This window comes from Orcinus orca, chromosome 2 (genome assembly GCF_937001465.1).
Source record: "Orcinus orca chromosome 2, mOrcOrc1.1, whole genome shotgun sequence".
In the NCBI taxonomy this organism is placed as follows: Eukaryota; Metazoa; Chordata; class Mammalia; order Artiodactyla; family Delphinidae; genus Orcinus; species Orcinus orca.
Genome location: NC_064560.1, coordinates 59,747,027 through 59,771,000, shown reverse-complemented (window position 1 = coordinate 59,771,000; position 23,974 = coordinate 59,747,027). Strand labels below are relative to the sequence as shown.

Genomic DNA, 23,974 nt, shown 5'->3' with positions numbered 1-23,974 from the left:
GAGGCCTCCAGTCAAGCTTCCAAGATACCGTGCTCTCATTTGCTATGAGAGAGAACTCAGTTTTCCTTTGATGAAGGTGTTTTCATCTACCTATACTAAATTTGACCTCACAGACTGGCATAAAATAAAAATGAAAAAGTATTTTAATTAAAGTAACATTTACGGGCATAAGGACATAGCATTTGAGTACCAAAAATAAGCCAGGTATTATTATTTGATGCTTTATAGACATAACTCATTTCATACTCGTAACAATATTGCGAGGAAGTGATCAAAAATAAAGCAGTAATAAATAATAATTTAACAATATAGCAGTTACACGTATTGGGTCCTTACTAGGGGTCAGGTCATGTATTAAATACTTCAGACACATTTCTAGTACCATTATTATGCCCGTTTTACAGATGAGGAGGTGGAGACTCAGAGAGGTTAAGTGAGATTTCCCTGAGGTCACAGAGCCTGTAAGTAGCAGAGCTGGGCACTTCACCTTAAAGATTTTTTATTTTATATCTTTAAGAAAGAATACTGGGAAATGTTAGCGCATGTTCAAGAGCATCGGGAATGATTTCTTTCCAAGATTCTTGATCAGAGGGAATTGGGTCAGCAAGTGGTTGCAAAGGGAGTCTGTTGTATGCATCTGACTTGGAAGAAGGAAACACTGATACGACAGTGAGTTCCTTGGCTTCCTCATCCAGACTGTGCGTGTCAGTGCTTACGTCCTCTCCTTCTTGGCCAGTAGCTCAGTCCCTAGGCAGATTAAGTTGTTAGAAGGGTGATGGTCAGTCAGAGATCACAGATGTGCCAAAGATGGCCTTTAAGAAGGCTCAGTGTCCACAACTGGATTCTCCATTGCGGCAAACTCCGTGACATGCCTCTGCCTTTTCTAGGCTGCCTCTAGAAAGTTCCCTTGGTGGTAGCTTTCGTCCCCATTTCAGCATCGGGCTTCGTTGATTTGTGGGGAGAATTTGCAAATGTGCAGAGATCTTGTACTGTTTGTTTCTAAGGCACAGTTTCAGAAGAAAATGGCATTTTTATAGCCTGCATTAATGGGAAATTACCTTCCATTAGGATTCTGAATGATTTGCACATAATGTTTATAAAGCGAAGGAAAAATGTCAAGCATTTCACTAACAATTTAGAGCAAAGCTCACAGGACTCTGCCAGAAGTGAATTCCGAGAACATTTTCTTCATCATTTCTTCTTTCTAAAGAAAAAAAAGGGAGATGAAAGGACATAGATCAATTAGGCAGAATCCGTTGTGGGACTGAGATGGAATCTTTGATAATATCATTTCTAGGTACTTAGGAGAATGAATGAAGTGAGCCAGAAATGGAGAAGGGGTGGGGGGGGGGGGGCGTTGGAAATCACATCTTGAAATGATGGATTGCAGACAAAAATCCAAGTTTAGGCCCTGGCTAGGAGAAACCACCGCCTGTCCAAGCCCCTGAGTGTGGGGTCATGACGCCTCAGCAGCGTGTGCTGCCTGTGTCCCCAAAGAGAAAGGGAGGCCAAGAAAAGTCTTCGTGCTAAAATGCGTGCCTGGGTCGTTCCCAGAAAACCCTTGGTTTTGAGGAAAATAGTATAGGAGCTTGTGACTTATGCTCAAGTATCTTCCCTACCCTGGGTAAGTTATCACTTGCTGAATTCTAAAGGTAAAGACTAGAAGACAGAGTATCTTTTACATTTTTTTAATCAACTCATTTCTTTGTGAAGGTTTTCATTTTCACTGCTGTTCTTAAAGAGGACACCACTTTATATAATCACAGCTGAGGGTTAATATGGACCAAACTGAGACGGACGTTAAGAATGTGGAAGGCTGAGATGAGTGAACAAATGTGGTTTCCAAATGTGTGCTACAGGCATTTCAGAGCGAGGCAAAATAAATCTCTCAAATGGCTTATATTAAGACATTCTAACTCCCTGTAGGTACAAAGAGACTTTTATAAATTCCTTCACACTTCTAAGGGGGCTTGGATATAATGTTTAGAGCCTAAGTCGTTCCCCTCATCGGAGTGAAATCTCTAGGATTACATTAGAAAATAAACATTTATTCAAAAGTAAAGTGTGAAGTGTGAAACTTAAAGAAGACGAGCACTCTGTAAATAGAAATAGATGTATTTTTAACCTAAATTTCCAAAGAGGAAATTAAAATTTCACACAGCAGTGACAATGATGATTGCTCAGTAAGCAGCGATTTTTCATTTTTTGTCTTCTGTCCTTTCCACTTTTTTCTTGTTTTTTTTTTTCCCCCTGCCACCAGCCCTCCCCCAATATCCATTTCTGTATATGATCGGTAGTGGTTCAGAGTCAGAGTTATAGACAAAGAGAAATAAGCAAAAAACAGGAGCCCCACGTTGGAATTCAGACTCTGGCACTCATTCGCTGTGTGACTTTGGGAAGAGTTTCTTAACATCTCTAGACTGATTTCTACTTGTCCCTAAATGAAGTGATTGGACTTAATACATTCCAAGTTTCCTTGCCAGCTCTAAATTCTGTGGCTGCAATAGTTATCTTCTCTGAGTGCTCAGCATTTGTAAAAATTTGAAAAGTGCAGATTGAACATTTTTATATTTTCTGTATTTAAAAAAATATTATTAAAAATTAAAATGTGAACTCTGATGAGTATTGTTGATCAGTAGTCATCGATGTGCGAAAGGGGAAGAGTCCTTGTTTTATTTTTCATCTCAAGGAAGCTTTAGAGAGAAAGGTTTTCTCGCTGCAGGGAATGGTTTCCTGTAACTCTTCTAAATAGTCTGCAAAAAGAGTTTTTGAAAAGCCTGTAGGACGCAATTTCTAACTTAGTTGTAGGAATTTTAATACTTCTTGGCTGAAATGGTTATATTGTCTCAAATGCGTATTTAAAAATCTTAGTATATGTTCTACAATGGTATGCTTGGTCTTTAAGCTGAAATTTAAAATACCGTTATCTAAATAGTAAAAAAATAGCCAGTAGAAGTCAGTTTCCAGGGATTACAAACAGGGCAGCCATGCACCGCAATTCCAGAGGACTTTTCGTTTGAATCCTGGACTTGTTTGTGATACCTCCTGGGCTTGTCGAGTGGGTGTGGCCTCAGGTGCAAACCCTGATGCCAGATCATGGGAATGAGAGACGTAGGAAAGTGTAAGAAAACAGTGCCAGGCCAGTGAAAGATGTCTGACGACAGACCGCCAAGTCAGGAGCACCACAGGCAGAGGAGTCTGCAGCCACCTAGAGAACACTTGCCCTGTCCAAACAGCAGCTGCTTGTTGCCTGAGAACGTGGACCTAGGATAGCCAGCCTTTATGATTTACCAAGAGAAGCCAGAAATCATATATTTATGTGCAATCTCCTTATTTTTAAAATCTTGTCAACTAATCCACACTGTACAAAGCAAGGAGCAGGCCAAGCAAAACACCATCTGCAAGCTGATCCGCATGCCAGTGGCCAGGAAGCCACCTCTGATTAAGGCTGTCATTTGTCTTCCCTTTTTCCTTAGTTCAGAGTGGCAGAGCCAACCCACAAGCACTGGACCTGGCTGTAGTCGAGGAGTCACCTCCCAGGAAACTTTGTTAAGTAAATGGGCCGTGGCTTCTGAGAAATCTGCAAAAGTCATCTCCGTACACAAGGGAAAGCTTTGTAAGGGGGGTGGGCACAAACTTTACTAGTGAAACCCATCTCATATAACCTGTGTAAGTGGTGGAGGATTGGTATCAAGGTAAAAACAAATTACACGTGCTTATTTTTATAGATTGTAATGATTAAGCTTGAGTTCCATTGACAAGTTATTTTAATAAATCACATCTCCTATGGATAAATACAGAGTTCTTATTTCTAGAAAGGTAGTTCATAGACTTTTACTAGACTTTACTTACTAGTTTATTACTTAACTGTCTTAGCTTGAGCTGCTATAATGAATACTAGACTGAGGGGCTTAAAACAACAAACATTTATTTCTCACAGTTCTGAAGTTTGGGAAGTTCAAGATCAAGGTGCCAGCAGATTCGGTGTCCGGTGAGGGCCCTCTTCCTGATTTGCAGATGGCTGTCTTCTCGTTGTGTCTGTACACAGGGTGGCACTAACCCCATTCATGAGGGCTCCACCCTCATGACCCTGTCACCTCCCAAAGTCCCCACCTCCAAATACCACCACTTTGGGGATTAGGACTTCAACATCTGAATATTGGGGGGACACAAGCATTCAGTCCATAGCATTAACCATAGATTAATACTTAAAATTATCAGGTAAGGAAATCAGGGCCCAGAGGTGACCTAACCCAGAGCTAGAACCCAGGGATCTGAAGTTTTTGTCCCATATGTTCTTACCAAATGGACAAAAATAGTACTTACAGATGTTGAACAAAATGGGTTTTGTGGTATTTATCAGAGTTATATACCAATGCTTTGTCTGGGTCAGCTCAAGGAAAAGTGTTAGCTTCAAAAAAATTTTTGCTACAAGAGCTTGAGATTTTAGATAGGAAAAAAAAATGACACCTTTTGAAGGGAACTTGAACCAGATATGCTCTTTCTAATTCAAGAGAGATGGTGTCTAATATGTTGGGCATGGTGCCTGGCCCATAGTGCACACTCGGTGTTTGAGAATGAGTGTGAACCAGAAATAGACTCGAAAGTTCCAAGTTAGTGTTTTTGCCCCAACACGTTAAGAGATGAACTCTCTAGTTAGATGGTACAGGTATAGTAAGTCTCAGGGTGATTGCCGATTTTACCTGTTCTCAGGTACCTTCCTCTCTGTTCCTTAGCTGCCCCTGGGTAGCGGAAGTCATGGAAATACCTCTGCATTCCAAATTTGAGACCAGGAAGTGAGCAGAAAACAAGCTCACCCAGCCAAGATAGGTGTCACCTGTCTTGGTGACAGTGGGCTTTGGAGTCAGAGGAAGGGCCAAATTCCGGCTCTCACCTCTGGGTCAAAATTCTGTCATCAAAAGAACAGGAAGTATCACCCCAACTGCATAGGGTTATTCTAAGGATTAAATTAGATCACATAAATAAGAGGTGCTGGGCACGCGCGGTACTTGCTGCAGAGCAAGAGCCCACGACACAGCAGCTGTTAATGTTACATAATTGGTTATCTGATTTCCCAGCCTACAGCAGACTGGAAGCAGCAGATTAGAAAGGCCTTGGGGACTGCTTTCGGAAGGCCCACTGTCGGCAGGAAAAAGTGACAGGTCGCAGCCTGACTACAAGGGAGGCAAGAGAAAAACTATAAAAAGCAGGAACAAAAACTCAAAAGGCACAGCCGTCTGGGGCATTTACTAAAAGACAAAGAGCCCTCCTCAGGTCAGTAGCTTCCGTAGACTCCATACCTTGTACCCTGATAGGCACTCATGCGGACAGCAGTTGTGTGAATTTTCCTTCTCTCTCCAGCCCCTTCCCCACCCCAACCCAAAAAATAGGGGTGGAGGTTGTAGCTTGCCTTTCAGTTGGGAATGCTCTGACCAAATGCTTCCAGGTAACGAAATCCACAAAGTCAGGGCCAGCAGAGAAGAGAGTACAGTGGGCTTCTTTGGTGATCTGGAAATTAGCCAAGTTCAAGTACCGCAAAAGAGCTGTGATTTTTAGTGCTATGGAGAGAAGAATGTCCCCTGCCCCACTGACCACTCCTACCTCCACCTTTATCTCCTTCAAAGTCAGGATGAGAAACACAGCCTTGGAGAACAGGCTCCCAGGTCCTGGCACATGGCAGAGAGAGAGAGAGGGAGGGAGCACAGGAGACGGCTGGGCTGCAGAAACGCCAGCCTCATCTGATGCCACCTCCACTCTAGTGTCTCGTCCACCACCTGGAGTAGACACCTGTTTTTGTTTGGTTATTATTATTATTTTTTGATTGAAGCCCGAGTTGCTCACTTTGAAGCAGCACAGAGAATAAATACCTGAAGGACATCCCTCAAGTGATGGGCAGGGCGAGCTGGGATGTGGGCAGGCCTTCCAGGATCAGAGAAGGATTTAGGTGGAGGATGCTCCTAAAGAGCATTCCTCACACATCCCCCCAAAACGTTGTCTTTATTTATAGACTATATGGATCTAATCCTGAACCATATTGTTATATCCATCAAAAACACACACACACACACACACAATTAAACAAGATGAAGAACGGAGTCACACTCCACACAGACATAACGTGGAGTGAAACAAACGAGACACCAGCGTGCATACCGTGTGATTCCATTAACGTTAAACTCAAAAAACAGACATAACTAATGTATAGCCTTAGGAGTCAGGCTAGTGATGACCTTTGGGGGAGTACTGGTTGGAGGAAAGAACATGACTGAGCTCTAAGATGCTACTACAGTTTTATTTCTTGATCTTGATGCTAGCTGCACCGATGTTTCAGTTTGTGAAAATTCATTAAACTCTACACTTACGATATGTGCACTTACCTGTATATATTATACCTCATTAAAAAAGATTTTAAACAATATTTTTCTCAAAAACAATAATAAATAAAGAGCATCCCAAGGCACGGGAACTCCCGGAGCCTGCCCAGCTGAGGACCCACAGGCTCTTTCTAACCTAGGTGATGGACCATCCCCTTGGCTGGGGTTGGCTCAGAAACTGAGTGGGCGTAAACTCACCAGCCAGCAATTTTCAGAGTGGCTGCATGAAGTGGCGATCAAGAACACAGACTCTGGACCTAGATGGAGGTCAGATATCAGCCCTGCTGCTTAATTGCTTTGAACCTAGGTTTCCCCATCCATCAAATTGGGGGAAATAATGGTACCTCATCAAAGGGTTTCTCTGAGAATTAAATCTGCTAACAGCCACTTCGAATATTGTCCTGGCACTTGGTGTTCACTGAAAAACGGAGGGTTAGTATTTCATCCCCATAGCTGACTGGGACTGCAGAATTAATTCACTGTGGGGCTATCCTACCAGAATAAAGTGTGCCCAGCAATTCTGTACACGTGAGTAGCCCTTGGCAGCAGGGACTTCGGGAAACAAAAGGCGGGGGTGGGGAAGGGCATCCAAAGAATTTTCCTGCTGTTAAAACAAGAGGGGGCCCAATATTATTAAAAACCGGTCCACATTATTGCCAAGAGGGAAGTGAAATTTCTTTTAGGGTTTCCTGACCTATTGTGTGTTGCCGATGTAGTACTGACTGACCGGCCACCTTACAATTCTTGTGGTAGGGTCTCTCTCTTTTTTTTTTCTTCCCCAAATGGGGTGGAACAGAGCTTGAATAATAAATATTTAACAGGGACACTCCCTTTTCGCTGTTAAAATAATCTTTGTTTTAGTGCCTTAACAAGGAAGACTGGGTTGGGGTTTCGGCTGCCAGGAGCTCACGTGCACAAATTCTCAGCAGTTTCAGGTGCCAACTACCAAGCACGAGAAAGCATAGAGATGGAGGTGGTGGAGCAAGACCGCAGGGGAAAGGGGAGTGGGTGTTCAACACAGATGGGGTGCTGGGTAGGACCCCTCCTTTATTACGGGAAGATCTGGGCACTCAGGCACCTCGCCCACGTTTGTGCCTAGTCCAGTTTGAAAAGGTCTCACTGAGGACATGTCACCTTTTCTGCCTGCACTTTGGGGTTCCATCCGTGGTGACACTGACTTGTCTTTTGTGGAGAGGGAAAATTCACACACCGTCATGCAAATGGGCACAAGCTTGCTTTCTTTTTAACTGAACTTGCTTACGAGCCTCCGTTTAGACTGATGGCGGAAACAACTTAATCTTTTTTCCATTTCTACTGTTGGCCAAAAAAAAAAAAAAAAAAAAATTTAATCTTTTTTCCATTTCTTCTAATGGTGGAAAAAAACGTAATCTTGCCATTTCAAGGTAATGCAGTCTCTTCCAATACAAAGTGCAGACTATCCATTTATTGCTTTGTCAATTCAGGATTTAAACCTAGTCATTCGGCTGAAATTTCCTGCAAGGACTCTTGGTTTTCCTCCAAGGTTCTCTCCTACCTCCTCCTGTACCCCGAGATGTTGCCTGGGTGCAGGGGGAGTTTAGAGAACATCACAGTGGCAGGTGGGGAAGCGTGTCAGGGGGTCTTAACTGCTTCCACAGCTGAGATAACTTGTCACTCCAGGTCCAGGCCTGGGTCCGGGGCCTGACTCTCTGCCTCTGGGTTGCTGGATCTCTGCATTCGGAGCCTGTGTACCCACCCCCAGGCCATCTCTGGTCCAGCTGCTCCTGCAGCACTTCCTCACTTCCTGCCGGGACTTGACACGTGTTCACAGTTTGTGGGGAGCCAAGGGCGGCCCCCTCAGACGCCGTCTCTGTTTAATGATACCACCCACCATTTCCACTGTGCTCAGTGCCCCCAAGTCTAGAGCACTTTGGGGGCCTGCCTTCCCCCACAGTTCCAGTGGGAAGTGGGGCTAAGACCCCCCACCCAGGGTGGAATCCAGGGAGCAGTTCAGCCTTCTTCCCTGCCCTCTTCTCTCACCAGCCCTCCTCCCTGACTCCAGAAAGGGCTCCTATCTCTTCTCTGGGTGGCAGGGAACAGCCCTTCCCTCCCCACAGCTTGTAATACAAACCTCTATGCTCTGGAGTTCTTCAAGCTCTGCTTCCTTGGAAGTAGAAGTCTCTCCGCCCCAGAAGTCCCCCACCCCCACCACTTCTCAAATTTCATAAAAGCCTACCTGGCTCTGGCACGAAAGCCTGAAAGCCTTGGCGTTCAGACCATTTCACAACTGAAATGGCATTATTTTGGAATTTACCAGCTAAACGTTGATTGCTCGTGTGCAGGTTCCACCTTCTCCCTAAAGTAAGGGCAGCCATGGCTACTTGGGTTGAGGGCCCCAGACGGCAAAAACGACCCAGCGTGACAAATGCATTGGACGATATCGGAGGATATTGTCCTGCTGAGGGTGTAGTTCAGGACAGCCAGACCAAGCTCTGCTGGGTGTGGATCTGCCGGGTGCCCGCACCGTTGAGACCTGTGTTCAGTGGGTGGAGGGGACGCAGCGCAGAGGTGGGGGAGAGCCCGGTGCTCGTGTCTTATTGCCTGAGTCAGGGAACTCTTGCCCGGGGGCTTTCCACTCAGGGGTCTCAGGAGAGATGCCATGTTTTGGGTTCATTTGCTGATGGAGTGTGATGTGAGTGCTTGGTCACTTCCCAGCTCTTAGGAAATCAAAGTGGGTGGTGTGGCAATGGTCCCTCGCCTGGAATAAATGAAGTGAGAAGTGAGTGATGTGTCTTACCCCCGATCTGTTCAGTGCATGTGTGCAGGGGGTGCACACGTATGCACACATAGGTGGTGGTTGGGATAAGTGCATGCCTGCCATTAATATTTATTTTAGTCATTGTAGGTAGCTTACAAAGTAAATGGGAGGGGAAAATATATATATATATATATATATATATACACACACACACACACACACACACACACAATTAGCCCTGTAAGTCAGCATGATAGCCTGTGAAATTTCTTGGCAACCCTTAGCAGTGGCATAGATCACATAGGAGGTGACATCAGGAGGGTAGGTCATGGGCTGGGGTCTGGAGCCCTGGTGTCTCTTTCTGCCTTTGCCATTAGCTCTGAGGCCAGGCTGCTGTGACCTCGTCTTCAAAAAGAGGAGGGTTCACTGAAGACCACCAGAGACCCTTCTAGCATTGACATTTTGTGTTCAGGGAAATGCTTCCCAAGACCACTATGTGCTTTGGCACCTGACTCCGTCTCTGTTAAAAACTGACAGTGGGAGAAATGATAAAAGAATACTAATCATTTTAATAGACCACATGGAAACAGTTATTCATTAATAAAATTGACTTTGACTCAGAGGCTTGAATTGCTGCAGGGTTTCAGTGCCCAGCTCCCAGCCCCCCTGCCCACCCAGAGAGGAGCTGTATTTCCAAAGGAAAATGGAAAGTTCTGCTTGGAAACGCACAATTCCCCAATGTTTTGAAATCATTGAAGGTTATTCTGTTCATATTCAAGATCATGAACTGGGCCCCCTATTTAAACCCTTCTACTTCCCAATTACCATCATTATGACAAGAGGAATATACAGACTTGGGGTGGGATGGGGGCGTCTGCCATGGAAGGAGCCATCTACATGCTAGAAACATCAGGTAGATTCTAGAGATAATAGTGCAGGGGGCCCAGATTTTAAAATGCTGACCTACCTGGAAGCACCACCTGGGAAGGAGCTTCCCACCTGCAGAGGAAGAAGAACCTCCCCCCCCTCCCCCGCCGACCCGCCACCACGCTCTTCCCTTTCCCCACGAGCTCCTTGACACTCCCGGGCTCTGGTCAAAGGAAATGGAGGGAAAGAGGGCCATGAGTCTGGTGGTTCGCAACCTCCTTTGGAAATTGGAAACACCTGAGAAATTTTTTAAATGTCCCCGTTGTCTGGGTCCCATTGCCAGAGCTACTGATTTAAGTGGTCTGGGGTCAGCCTGGGCAGTGGGCCTTTTAATGTGCCGCCAGGTTGAGAACCACTGCAGCAGGAAGACAGTAGGTGAGAAACGCTCCTTATGCCAGTGGGGGGGTTGGCTCTCACTCCCACGTGGGGTGGACAGTGTGCGTGGAAGTTTAGCAGTGGGGTGGCTCTGAGGGAGGACTGCCCCCAGAGAAAGGGGTGCTGCACGGTGCTCCACCTCCCGTCCCTTCCCCAGGACAAAGGGGCTTCTCATTTGACCAACCCAAATCTATCTTCTCTCTTTACTTGGATGGAAAAGACTTGGTGAGGAAGGAACACAATCTCTAGCAGAGCTTGTTTCAACTCTCAGTTGAAGTCTGGACAGGGAGAGAAATAAGAATGTTTCATAATAATAGAAAAAGGAAATAGAAATGGAAAACATAGGATGGCAGAGGTCACACGTGTGCAGATATTTCAATCATGGGAAAGGATTAAGCCCTCTTCTTAAGGCCAAAACCCGTGAAACTGGCCTGGTCTGGCTCTGGGGTGCTGCATTCCCTGCTTTGCAGACCTCACTCTGCTCGGGTGATGTAAAGAGGAACAAGTGTCTGCTATTGTGGTGTGCAGGCTTCCCTGGTCTCCTCCTGGATGGCCTGTTCCGTCCACTGGTAGTGGCCTCTGTCCATGTGGTGGCCTCACGTGGATGCAGTGTGTGGTTTTCCTGGGGTGGGGTTCAGCCTCCTTCCACCTCCATCTTGACTGGGACAATCAGGTCTCCCTCTGAACTCACCGGTGGTCCTTGCCCTCCACCCCCTCTGTGAGGGGCATCACCTCACTTGGCCAGGGCAGCCCCTCAGCTCCTGCCCATTCTCTCACCTTTGGCTCCTCTGCATGGAACCATGGGAACCACTGGGGCCACATGTCCCCTTTAGGATCTGTAGGGAAGTGGACTGGGGTGACCATATGTCCTTCCCAGACACACTAAGCCACTATCATAAGCTATCCTAGAAAGCCTTCTGTCTTCAGAAATCCATAGGCCTAGATAATTAGGGGCATTTTAAAATCGAATCTTCAAGTTTAAATGTTTTAGAGAATAGAGAAAAGAGTTTAATTTACTTTATAAATGCTCTTATACCAAAACATGACCAGAATATAAAAAGGAAGTAATTTCATTTTAAAATACAGAGGTAAAAATCTAAAATAGTAACAAACCCAGTCTAGACGTAGCATAAATGTACAACACAGAAACAAGTGTGGTTTCCTCAAGGCATACAATGGTCATTCATTTAAAAATAATCTTGTAACATTAATCTTACTATTACTCAAAAAATATGACCAGTTAAAGTCAAGATGAGGGTAACTCAATACATTGATACTAAAATTTACCTGGTTGAATGATTTTGTGGGAATAGGAAATTTTTAAATACAGGCATACCTTGTTTTATTGCACTTTGCAGATATTGCATTCTTTACAAATTGAAGGTTTGTGGCAACCCTGTATCGAGCAAGTCTATGGACACCATTTTTCCAACAGTGTTTGCTCGCTTTGTGTTTCTGGGTTACATTTGGGTAATTTTCACAATAATTCAAACTTTTTCATTATTATTGTATTTGTTGTGGTGATGTGTGATCTTTGATGTTATTACTGTCATTGTTTTGGGGGGGACACAAATTGTGCCCATATAAGGTGATGAACTTGAAAAACATCTGTGTTCTGACCGCTCCACCAACCTGCCACTCCCCCATCTCTCTCCCTCTCCTCACCCTCCCTATTCCCCAAGACACAACAATATTGACGTTAGGCCAATTAATAACCCTACAATCGCCTCTGAGTGTTCAAGTGAAAGGAAGGGTCGCACGTCTCATTTTAAATCAAAAGCTAGAATTGCTTAAGCTTAGTGAGGAAGGCATGTCGAAAGCTAGGATAGGTGAAAATCTAGGCCTCTTGCACCAAACAGGAGCCAAGATGTGAATGCAAAGGAAAAGTTCTTGAAGGAAATTAAAAGTGCTACTCCAGTGGACACACAAATGATAAGAAGATTGGTTACACTAAACAACAGATCTTCAATGTAGATGAAATGGCCCTCTATTGGAAGGTGCCATCTAGGACTTTCATAGCTAGAGAGGAGAAGTCAATGCCTGGCTTCAAAGGACAGGTTGACTCTACTGGTAGGGGCTAATGCTGCTGGTGACTTTCAGTTGAAGCCAGAGCTCACTTACCATTCTGAAAATCTTAAATCCCTTCAGAATTATACTAAATCTACTCTGCCTGTGCTCTAGAAATGGAACAGCAAAGCCTGGATGACAGCACATCTGTTTACAACGTGGTTGACTGAATATTTTAAGCCCACTGTTGAGACCTACTGCTCAGAATAAATGATTCCTTTCAAAATATTACTGTCCATTGACAATGCACCCAGTCACCCAGAAGCTCTAATGGAGACGTACAATGAGATCAGTGTTGTTTTCATGCCTGCTAACACAACATCCATTCTGCAGCTCATGGATCAAGGAGTAATTTCAACTTTCAAGTCTTATTATTTAAGAATACATTTTGTAAGACTATGGCTGCCACAGATAGTGATCCCTCTGATGGATCTGGGCAAAGTAAATTGAAAACCTTCTGAGAGGGATTCAGCATTCTAGATGCCATTAAGAACATTCATGATTCATGGGAAGAGGTCAAAATATCAACATTATCAGAAGAAGTTGATTCCAACTCTCACAGATGACTTTGAGGGGTTCAAGACTTCAGAGGAGGAAGTAATTGCAGATGTGGTGGAAATAACAAGAAGACTAGAATTAGAAGTGGAGCCTGAAGATGTGACTGAATTGCTGCAATCTCATGATAAAACTTTAACAGATGAGGAGTTGCTTCTTATAGATGAGCAAAGAAAGTGGTTTCTGGTTTCTTGAGATGGAATCTACTCCTGATGAAGATGCTGTGAAGGCTGTTGAAATGACAGTAAAAGATTTAGAATATTACATAAACTTAGTTGATAAAGCAGCAGCAGAGTTTGAGAGGATTGACTCCAATTTTGACAGAAGTTCTACTGTGGGTAAAATGCTATCCAGTAGCGTTGCCTGCTACAGAGAAATCACTTGTGAAAGGAAGAGTCAACTGATGCAGCAAACTTCACTGTTGTCTTATTTTAAGAAGTTGCCACAGCCTCCCAGCCTTCAGCAGCCACCACCCTGACCAGTCAGCAACCATCAGCATGGCTGACCCTCCACCAGCAAAAAGATTAGGACTCGCTGAAGGCTCAGATGATGGTTAGCATTTTTTAGCAATAAAGTATTTTTAAATTAAGGTATACACATTGTTTTTTTAGACAAAATGCTACTGCACACTTAACACAGTACAGTTTAGTGTAAACATAACTTTTATATGCACTGGGAAACCAAAAAATTTGGGTGACTTGCTTTATTGAGACGTTTGCTTTATTGCGATGTTTGCTTTATTGCGGTGGTCTGGAACCAAACCTGCAATATCTCCAACATATGCCTGTAGAAGAGTAATAATGAGGAACTTGCTTTACTAATTACTAACCTTTACTTCAAAGCTACAGTATTTAAAGTAGTGTCGTACAGTTACTGAAACGGATCAGTGGAGCAAAGTAGAAGATCCTAAAATAGATCCAAGAGCACATGATAATTAAATGTATGATATTGATAAAGATAAAAGCAGTATTTGAAATCAGTGGAGAAGAATGGGTTATTTAATAAATCGTGTTGTGATAACTGCTTAAACATCATTAAAAGCAAATAATACCTTTACTTGCAAAAATGCAAACGGGTTGAAAGAAAACATTTTCACGTTAAAAATTAATTTAAAAAAAGTACTTGGATAAATTTAGTTGAATATTCATATATAATTGTAGAAGGGAAACCATGAATGAAAAGTTTCATCAGTTTGACTGCTTATGTTGTATAAAATTTCTGCATGTATGCCAAAACAAAACAGAAACCCCCATCCCTGCCCCATCCCCAGTACACACTCCAAAAACAAAATAAAAGAAAAAAAAGAAACAGATAATAAGCTGGGAATACTGCTTGTATCAAACATGACAGATATAAGGTCAATATTTATAGTATAAAAGTGTATAATATATTAGGGGCTCCTAGTACCTTTAGGACAAAAAAATCATAGAAAAAATACATTGATAGTAAATTTTGAAAGTCTTGGAAAAATTTATGTCTATGAACAGCCAATTTCCTTCTAGACATTTACCCTCAGGAATTAAATGTACATATTTGTAAATACACATACATTAGGATATTTTTCAAAGAGTTATCAATGAAAGCCAAGAGAAAACAAACAGGAAAATGAAAAGGAAGGAATGGAGAAGGGAAGAGAGAAAGAAAGAGGAAGGAAGGAAGAAAGAAAGGAAAGAAGGAAGGAGGGAAGGATGGGAAGAAAGGGAAGAAAGGAAGACCTTTAAATATCCTATAATAGGAGATCGGTTAAAGAAATTATGTTATACTGGTAACAGTTGACAACTGGTCAGTAATTAAATGTAACCTGGAAAGATGTTCACAGTAATATGTATAGGAATTCTTTTATGAAAACAGCTATATGTAAATACATACACAAACAAATTCATAAAGATATCTGGAAGCTTCTATGCCATAATGTTAATTTAACATTGGTTACCTCTTCATTAGTGGTTTACAGCTAACTTTTCTCAATTTTGCATGTCTTTTCTCTCTTTTTACCATGTTTAGTTTTAGTTTTGAAATGAAAAAGCAATTATTTAAAAGATGTTATTCTGAGAACTTCTGGCTTAGTACAACAGTCCCAAGACTGCAGGCTGGTCTGTAGAGATTCTCCTCACCCCTCTCCAGTCTCACGCCCTGCCATGTTCCAGCTCCTGGTCACCAGCTCTAGGAAAATGTCCCTGACCACCCAGGCCTTTCCTGCTCTCTTCTTCTCTGAGCTATAGGTGATACAGTACCTCATCTTTGTTTTTTAAATGTTTCCCATGTGTTTTCCAGTCTCCGGAAAGAAACTATGAGCTCCCTGAGGGCAGGGGTTGGGCCTTGTAATTCTGCACCTCCCTTGGGCTCCAGGCAGAGCTGAGTAGCTGCTTCAAGGACAGGGGCTGGGCCTGAATTCTCTGGCCGGGAGAACTGATGAGAAAAGCCGTGGGCCCAGGAGGTCATCTAGGGCAGCTGGGAGAGCTGAGGAGGGCAGAGGCCACAAGTACAGCACCTGTGAGGTGGGTTGAGCCGGCCTTGTCCTGGGAAGGAAGGCAGGGGCCTGCTGTCGTGGTCTCTGCAACTCTCCACCTTTGCAATGCTCCCTGGGTGATTTGTCGTGTTAACCTGTGCTTTTTGTCTCCATGTGATGTGGACAGGTTCTCACATTCCCATGGACCAGCCCTGCTGTCGTGGTCTCTATGAGTTTGAGCCAGAAAACCAAGGAGAACTAGGATTTAAAGAAGGGGATATCATTACATTAACCAATCAGATAGATGAAAACTGGTATGAAGGAGTGCTCCATGGGGAATCTGGATTCTTCCCCATTAATTACGTGGAAGTGATTGTGCCTTTACCTCAGTAAATGTGTAACTCAAACTTTGGATGTACTTTCATAACGGAAATGAATTCACACCAGTGTCCTCTCAGTGTGGTGTTCTGTGGCATTCCTGCTCTTTGACCAGCTTAATGACTTTTGTATGTGTGTTCTCTTTATAATGTATTTTGTATCCATTTAATTTGTATAAATGATTTTCTTGTCTTAGCTACATGAAAATACCATCTTCTTTTTTTGCTGACTGTCCTAAAAGTCATTGGTTAAATAAATGTATGTGCTCCTTGTTGCTAAAAACAAATGCACCCACTGCAGTTTTGTTAGTGAATTGCCCATGTTCCTCAAGCTGTGATGGAATGCGACACTTGAAACTAAGAACTGCTAAATATCTTGTTTCCTGACATTACTGATGGCATCCGGTCTTTTCCCTTCATGGTGTTTTAGCTGACCTGTGAATAGCCCAATAAACATGGCACACTGTGTTGGTAAAAAGGCCTTGGTTATTCTTAATGTTGAATTGATTTTTAAGACAGTCGTGCACAGCTGCAAACTCCTCCTGTGCCCACTCTGACTCGGGGTCCAGCTTGTGACTTGTTTGGCCTGTGGGATCGTAGCAGTCTGGATACAAACGGAAACTTGAAATAGCACTCAGCCTTCCCACCTGTGCTCTTGCACCTGCATCTTCACCAGAAGAGCATGCCCAAGCTAGCCTACCAGAGAGAGACATGGACCAGAACTGAATTACCCTAGCCAACCTCCAGACCTGTGGGCAAATGTGAGGAGGCAGGGACACTAATCTACTACAGTTCTAAATATAAATAAGTACTAGATATTCTTAAATGGATCAGGTTTATTTACGTGGTTTCCTCTTCCTTGAGGATATGTTCTTCTGAGATTTCTCCATCCCTCAAACGAATGGACTCCTGACAGGCACATCTTTCAGTTCAATAGGTATTGCCAGGTGTACGTGACCCTTAGCATGGACACTGCTTAGTTTCCAGTTGGGATCCCATCCTCACTTTTGCCTACTCCTCATCTCTTGTTTTGCTGTAGAGGCAAGTGGAGTGAGCGCCAGGAGACTCACCTGGTGTCTGTCCTTATGAGATCACGCATGGCCATGTGCGTGGTCTAGGTCCCAGTGGATAACTAGGTTTTGCTGAAATCTCCCCTTGGGGGTACTGAGCAAGGCCAGCTTGAGATCTGGCCTTTGGGCAGCACCAAGGGTTGGTCTCAATGGGCTGACAAGGGACATGTGATCCTACTCAGTGTAAGTAAAAGTACAAAGAGCAGGAAGGGGGAATAAAAAGCCAAGTCTGTTCTTAACAAGAGATCAGCAAAGGAGATCAAATATTAACCTCAAGGCCAAGTCTAGAGGGCCGAAATAGGAGCATTAGAGAGATGTCAGAACATAGAATCAAGGGCGTATTCGAGGGCGAGCCCTAATGAAGTGTGTCCAGTAGAAAGGTGCATGGGGAATTATCTGCCTGGAAGAGGCCCCGAAACTCAAGCCAAGTTCCACTGACATAAAGGTTCTTCTCTGCCTCAGAGGTAAACCGTGGAGAGGGGGCTAAGAATCAAAGTGGATGTTATGGCTCCTTTAGGAAAACCTGTTCCAGTTCCTGGGATTGTCCTGGGACCAAGGGTTCTTGGGGACATTCCTTTGGACTTGGAGTAGTTCAGGCTTAAAGTGTTCCTCTCAGGAGCCACTTCCATTTCCCACCCCACGAGCAGGAAGAATCAGTTATGTTCACCTCCATGGAGGTGGAAGAAAGACCACCTTCCTGAGCCAGCTGTGTCATTTGCTTTACGTGCATTTTCTAGTTTAATCTTCATTAAAAACACTAAGGCAAGTTGCAGTGTTCCTATTTGCAGGTGAAGAAATTGAGACTTAGAGAAGGCAAGTGACTTGCTGAATGAATATCACAGAGCTCAACTCTAAAGGCTGTGCTATGTCTGTACCTGTCAGATTGCTCTTTTAGCGTGTCTGCCCCACATATAACTTCTACTTTACCCACTGTGGAGGGACCCATCAGCCACCCTGAACGTTGTGACCCTATCCACTGGCCACAGTTGATTGGACCAGGGATGTGCATCCACTGTTTCTTTTTCAGTCGTGATAACTAGAACCCATTTGCTACAAATTAGGTGGTCAGTGTCTTAGTCCAAGGCCCCACCTTTGTTAATGTCTCTGGGAATGTGGCTACCCTGGCAACTGGAAGACCTCTTATTTAGTGTACAGCACTGTAAGTCTGAGCCCCCTTGGTGCCTCCCACGGGCCAGTCCCTGATGATAACTAATGATGTTGAGCACCTTCTCATATGCTTATTGGGCATGTGTGTATCTTCTTCTGTGAAGCGTCTCTTCAAATCTTTTGACCATTTAATTTAATTTATTTATTTATATGTATTTTTGGCCACACCACGCAGCATGTGGGATCTTAGTTCCCCGACCAGGGATCCAACCCGCACCCCCTGCAGTGGAAGCGTGGCGTCTTAACCGCTAGACCACCAGGGAACTCCATCTTTTGACCGTTTTAAATTGCTTATTATTAACTTGTGAGAATTCTTTATATATTCTGTATATGTCTATATGTCTACATTTATATTAGTATGTTGTTCTTAGAGTATCTTAATGTTGTTTGGTCTCCGTTGTAGAACCTCTGATAAGCTATGTCGGACAACATCGTTGGACCTAATTTCAGGTGGGAAATAGAATATCTAGTAAACTTTAGTATTGGTGGCTGGAGTGGATTGATTAATGGCCTCCAAAAAGATATGTCCCAGTCATGACCTACAGTACCTGAAAATGTGAATTTGGAAATCAGGTCTTTGCAGATGGGGTGTTAAGATGAGATCATCCTGGATTAGGGTGGGCCCTAAAATCCAATGACTGGTGCCTTTATGATAGAAAGGAGAGGAGGATTTGTCACAGAGCCAGACACAGGGCAGAAGGCCATGGGGAAAGCACGGGAAGGCTTCCGTGGGAAAAGCAGAGAAAGATTGGAGTGATGCTCCCAGAAGCCAAGGAAGAGGCGAGGAAGGATTCTCCCCTAGAGCCTTCAGGTGGAGCACGGACTTGCTGACACCTTTAGTTTGGACGTCTGGGCTCCAGAACGGTGAGAGAACTAGTTTCTGTTGCTTTAAGTCACCCAGTTGTAGTCATTTGTTACGACAGCCCTAGGAAACTAATACAGTGGTGTTCATTTAGTTATTATACAGTTTCAACTCATTTCAGAGCTTTCTAGGGGCAAAATCCACCCTGTCAATGAGGACACCCAAAAATGTAGTAGTTGGTAAGGCAGAAGTAGCCTCATGAAGATGGGAAATGTCTTCTTCCAGTTGAGCATAGGCTTAATGACTAAGCCCAAGAGATTAAGGGAAGAAATATCCAAAGAGTGCTGGGGTATGTGTGGTGGACACTTCTCCTCCACTTGGGATGCCTCCTCCAGGTAGACGCAGCTCTTTTCGTAGGACTTTCTTTCCCTCTTTACACCCTCTAGCTCATGAGCCCTGGGTCCAGGGGAACTTGATCTGACTGATGAGTTTAGAAAGAAGAACTGAGCAAATGTAGCTCAGCCCCTCCCCTCCCCTTCTCGGGAGCTGCTCATCAGTGGAGAGCACACGGAAAGCTCAGGAATAAAGGCGATGTGTGGTCTTCCTACACTTTGTTATTATTGCTCCATTGGTTCAAGATTTGGACAGAGGAGTTCCGTTTCTTGGTCCCCCTTGAACACCAGCACTTACTATACTTTTCATCTCAGTGAGGTTTATTATCCTACCATTTAATCCCATTTTAGTCTACATATATTTATTCGATCTATATGTACATACTTATAACTGTCAGTGTGAAGCCACAGGAATGGTAATAGCTGAGAGCCCACAACGAGAGGACGCGGGGCTGCCTTGCTCTCAGCTATACTCCCTCTGCCTCTTGGCTCTCCCAACGCAACTGGATGCAGCTCAGAAAATGACCGTTCTTCAAAGGCTCTTGTGACTCTTGAGATTCCAAAGATGGAGGGGTTAGTGCTCCCCAGAACCTTCACCAGAAAGGTGACACATCTTGTATACATTAAACTGATCATTCTAAAAACCATAGTCTCTGGTTTACATAGCCAGGAGGAAGCCAGAGGAGGAGGCTAGCAAGAGGCAGCCAAGAGGGTACCACACAGGGAGATACGCCTACAGAGGGACCATTCCTGAGGTCCCAGGCCAGACGTGGTAAAGGTGCTGCTGAGTCTCCCACAAGATACCCATGGTTTCCTTAGCTTCCTGGCAGGGTGAACGGAGGACATTCACAGTGCACAGCTCTCTTCCTTCATCACGAGGGCCATTGTCGCCAGAGCAATGGCTACTAGTGTATCTCATCAACCCGCTGAATTTCAGTTATGGGGATAATTCCCTTCCTCCGTTTCCAGCATTCATATAGAATTTTATATAATATCCATTTAGTGATTTCAGTGGGGAATGAGTAGGATGAGTGAAACATTTGAGTTCAAATCATCTTGAATCAGAAGTCTCTACCTGACCTGACATTTCATGTCAATATCAGCGTTTTTTTTTTTTTTGAAAGGAAAAATTCTTTTCCATTTTCTTTATTGATGCCTTGCAGAACACTAGTCATTTTGTTCTCAATCTTCCTGACACCATACATGAATTTGGGGATACTTGTTTCATGGAGTTTTTTTGGTTTCTTTCTTGGTTTTTAAAAACAACAATAAAAATACACTGCTCTGGTACATATTTAATGAAATAGCATTTAGCAGTTTCATGGGAAAGGCTGAATAAGTCCCTCTCTTGCTTTGATGGTAAACCAGAGACCCAGGCTTGGATTGAATGTCAAACTTGCCTTGGAGGATTCAGGGGTGGGTGTGTCTTTCAGGCGGAAGTTCACAATGAAAGAGCAAAGGAACAGAGCTGAGAGAACATCCTGCAGGCCGGAGCCACTGAACCATAAGAGCAAACGGTGAAGACAAAGGCAGAAGTCAAGAGTGGCTCCCAGTGATTGCTCCTTGGTTTTGGTTTTTTGAGAAAAAGAAATAAACTTGTGATATTTTCACTGTTTAGGAGAAATTATAGACATACTACATGCACACTAGGGAACATTTACAAATTCCTTTCCTGATGAACAGATATATGGCTAGATGGTGAATGAGCTAGCTAGCTGCCTGTTTTCACCCACACTATCAACTTCCATGGCTTCAGGTATCAACCATATGCTGAGGAGTCACAGATCTAAATCTCCAGCCCAGGTTGTCTTCCTGATTCTAGACCCAGAGGCATTTCCAGCTCAAAACGTTCCAGGTGAAGCCATCATCTCTGCACTGCCTCTCTCCAGCCAATATACCCCTCTTCTTCTGTTGTTCCCAGTGTCCACGAATGACACTGCCATCACCCATGGCCCATGGCAGGAATTAGGGTATCAGCCTTGACTGTCTCTCCTCTCTACCCTTTAAGTCATTCACCAAGTCTTAACAATTCTACGTCTCTTACAACTGTCTCAAATCCGTCTATTTTCTTCTATTTCCACTACTACTTGTACCAGGTTAGGCCATCATGAGCTCTTGCTTGGATTATTAAAAATACAGCCAGACAAAACATTCTCTGACATAAATCATACCAATGTTTTCTTAGGTCAGTCTCCCAAGGCAATAGAAATAAAAGCAAAAATAAACAAATGGGACCTAATCAAGCTTACAAACTTTTGCACAGCAAAGGAAACCATAAACAAAAAGAAAAGACAATTTACAGACTGGGAGAAAATACCTGCAAATGATGTGACTGACAAGGGCTTAATTTCCAAAATATACAAACAGCTCATACAACTCAACAACCAAAAAGCAAACAACCCAATCAAAGAATGGGCAGAAGACCTAAATAGACATTTCTCCACAGAAGACATACAGATGGCCAATAGGCACACGAAAAGATGTTTGACATCGCTAATTATTAGAGAAATGCAAATCAAAACTACAATGAGGTACCACCTCACACTGGTCAGAATGGCCATCATTAAAAAGTCTACAAATAACAAATGCCGGAGAGGGTGTGGAGAAAAAGGAACCCTCTTACACTGTTGGTGGGAATGTAAGTTGGTGCAGCCATTGTGGAAAACAGTATCTCGTTTGCTCCTTCAGGCAGGGCTGTATCTTACCACACCGTTGTTTTCCCAGGACCTAGAACATAACCTGGCAAAAATAGATTGTCAACTAATATACATTGCATTTTGCTGCATTGAACTGAATTGTTCTTTAAGCCTAAAGCTGACTGGACATAGATGGTGGCATCTGAAGGAATTTGGTTCTTCACACTCATCCATAGAACATTTTTTGCCTGAGTCTTGGTAAAGCAGGGATAAAAATGCTTAATTGGCTATCCAAACTCTCCCAAAGTTAAGTGTGTTTTGCAAAACTTAATACATAGAAATGTTTTTACTGAACTTATATTTGAAAAAAAGACGTTTCAAGTATTTCTTTGTGGTGTTTCCAACCCAAATATTGCCAGTCTGACAGAGTAAGGGACACGTAGGGAAGTAGACTAAACAAGTGGGTCTCATTCTGTGGTGCAGGGTGAGTGACATGCCATGCAGCATGGGAGAAAATGCTTTTGTGCACAACTCTTCTTGACGACTTGTAAGAAAACCGATATCACATTTTTAAACAAAAAAGTGTACAGAGTACTTTGCACTCTGTTATTTTTGCTCAAATTAACCAATTCTGGAGAAAACCCTTGGACTCCTAGAGTTGTCAGAGATGATGTGCTAGGTGTGAATTTTTCAGGAAGCTAAGGGTGAATCGTTAAAGGAATCTATGGTGCCCGCTTTTGTTTTCCTTTTCTTACAATCTAACCCTTTGGTGAGTGAATATTTTTCTAAAATGTAGCCTGTACTTCCATACATCCATCAACAGAATCTAAGGAACAAGTGAATTCATAGATAACCTGGATTCATGAGCGTGAACACAGCCCTGTACAATGATACTGTGATACTCTCAGGCCCCAAGATGAACAAAACTGTACCAGACTTATGGTGTCTTTTATTTCTTTTGTGCCTTTCACAGTTTTCCTGTAGCACCTTTATGCTGTTAGTATCCCTTTTCTCTGGAGGTATTCTGTCCCTTTCTAATTCTAGCCTCTAATTTACCCTTGAAAACTAGATGACAAACATGTGAGAACTATGTGCAAAGAAAGAATCGATAGTCTCAAATGAGACGTAAGTATTTGCTTATATGCAATATGCTTAAATCTGATGTCAGTTGGATGCTCAGAGGCCTTTTTTGTTCTGGTTGTGGGGAAATGAGGAGAGACTTCCAGAGCTGGGTTCTAGATTAGGAAGATGTTTCTATGTTATACAAGCAAAGTATAGAAACAATCTCTGAAGTTAAAGTGGAAGGACCTCTTAGAACTTCCTGATTTTTATATTTCACAAAATAATGGAGAAAAGTGATGCTAAGAGAGGTGAAGTGACTTACCTGGAGTCCCCCAGTGTGTGGCCAAGCCTGGACAGGTAGCACATTTCCTGACCACAGCTCCAGTGTTCTCTACACTGGCCTTGTGCCTCTGAGGGGAAGAAGATAAGGTTCTTGTCAAGGGTAAAGGGGATGAATTCAAAGGCACTAGTAAATCCACTCTTCCTAGAGTGCCTATGGTTTGCTCATGTTCCATGGTAGAGTCTATGTGCACAGATATGTCTGTGTATACATACAGGTTTATCAGATTATGAGATGCACATAAAACTAAGGTCAGCACCTTCCTAGCCCTGGAGACCACGTGAAAATCAGCCTCGGGTCTGGGGCCTGGAGAGTTTTCTGGCCCTGAGAAGGGTCAACAAATCCCAACTCTATTCCTTTGCAGCACTTTGGGGGACTATAGCTTTCCCTTGACCAATCCCAAAGATTTGGAATTTTCTAGAAAGAGTCTGTCTAACACCACCTCACCGTCCTGACAGAGATTTTGACTGGCTCAGACCTCCAGTGCTGCAGCAGTCGTAATTCCTAAGCCTCCTGACTTGAAATGACGGATCTGGCACCTCTAAGAAGGCATGAAATCACGGATCTGGTGTGATCTGATCCCCAGCTCCTCGGAGATCTGGGTGCAGGATGAGAGGAAAAACCAGGAAGGGGGGGTGTGCCAA

The 23,974-nt window shown here is 43.5% G+C and overlaps 1 protein-coding gene across 13 annotated transcripts in view; it reads left to right on the top strand.

Annotated features, from left to right (window-relative positions):
• SH3GL3 (SH3 domain containing GRB2 like 3, endophilin A3) overlaps window positions 1-21,141 on the top strand; it is a 288,846-nt gene extending 267,705 nt beyond the window's left edge. For 12 of the 13 annotated variants that reach the window (XM_033402955.2, XM_033402954.2, XM_033402952.2 and 9 more), the window contains one exon: window positions 15,672-16,342. In XM_033402955.2, coding sequence (XP_033258846.1) covers window positions 15,672-15,877 — 206 coding nt within the window. In that variant the 3' untranslated portion in view covers window positions 15,878-16,342. Of the gene's footprint in view, window positions 1-3,476; window positions 3,549-3,940; window positions 3,992-5,078; window positions 5,275-15,671; window positions 16,343-18,501; window positions 18,549-20,725 lie in introns of those variants that run through there. The other variant, XM_049706874.1, reaches the window with a different exon arrangement.
• The last annotated feature ends 2,833 nt before the right edge of the window (window positions 21,142-23,974 follow it).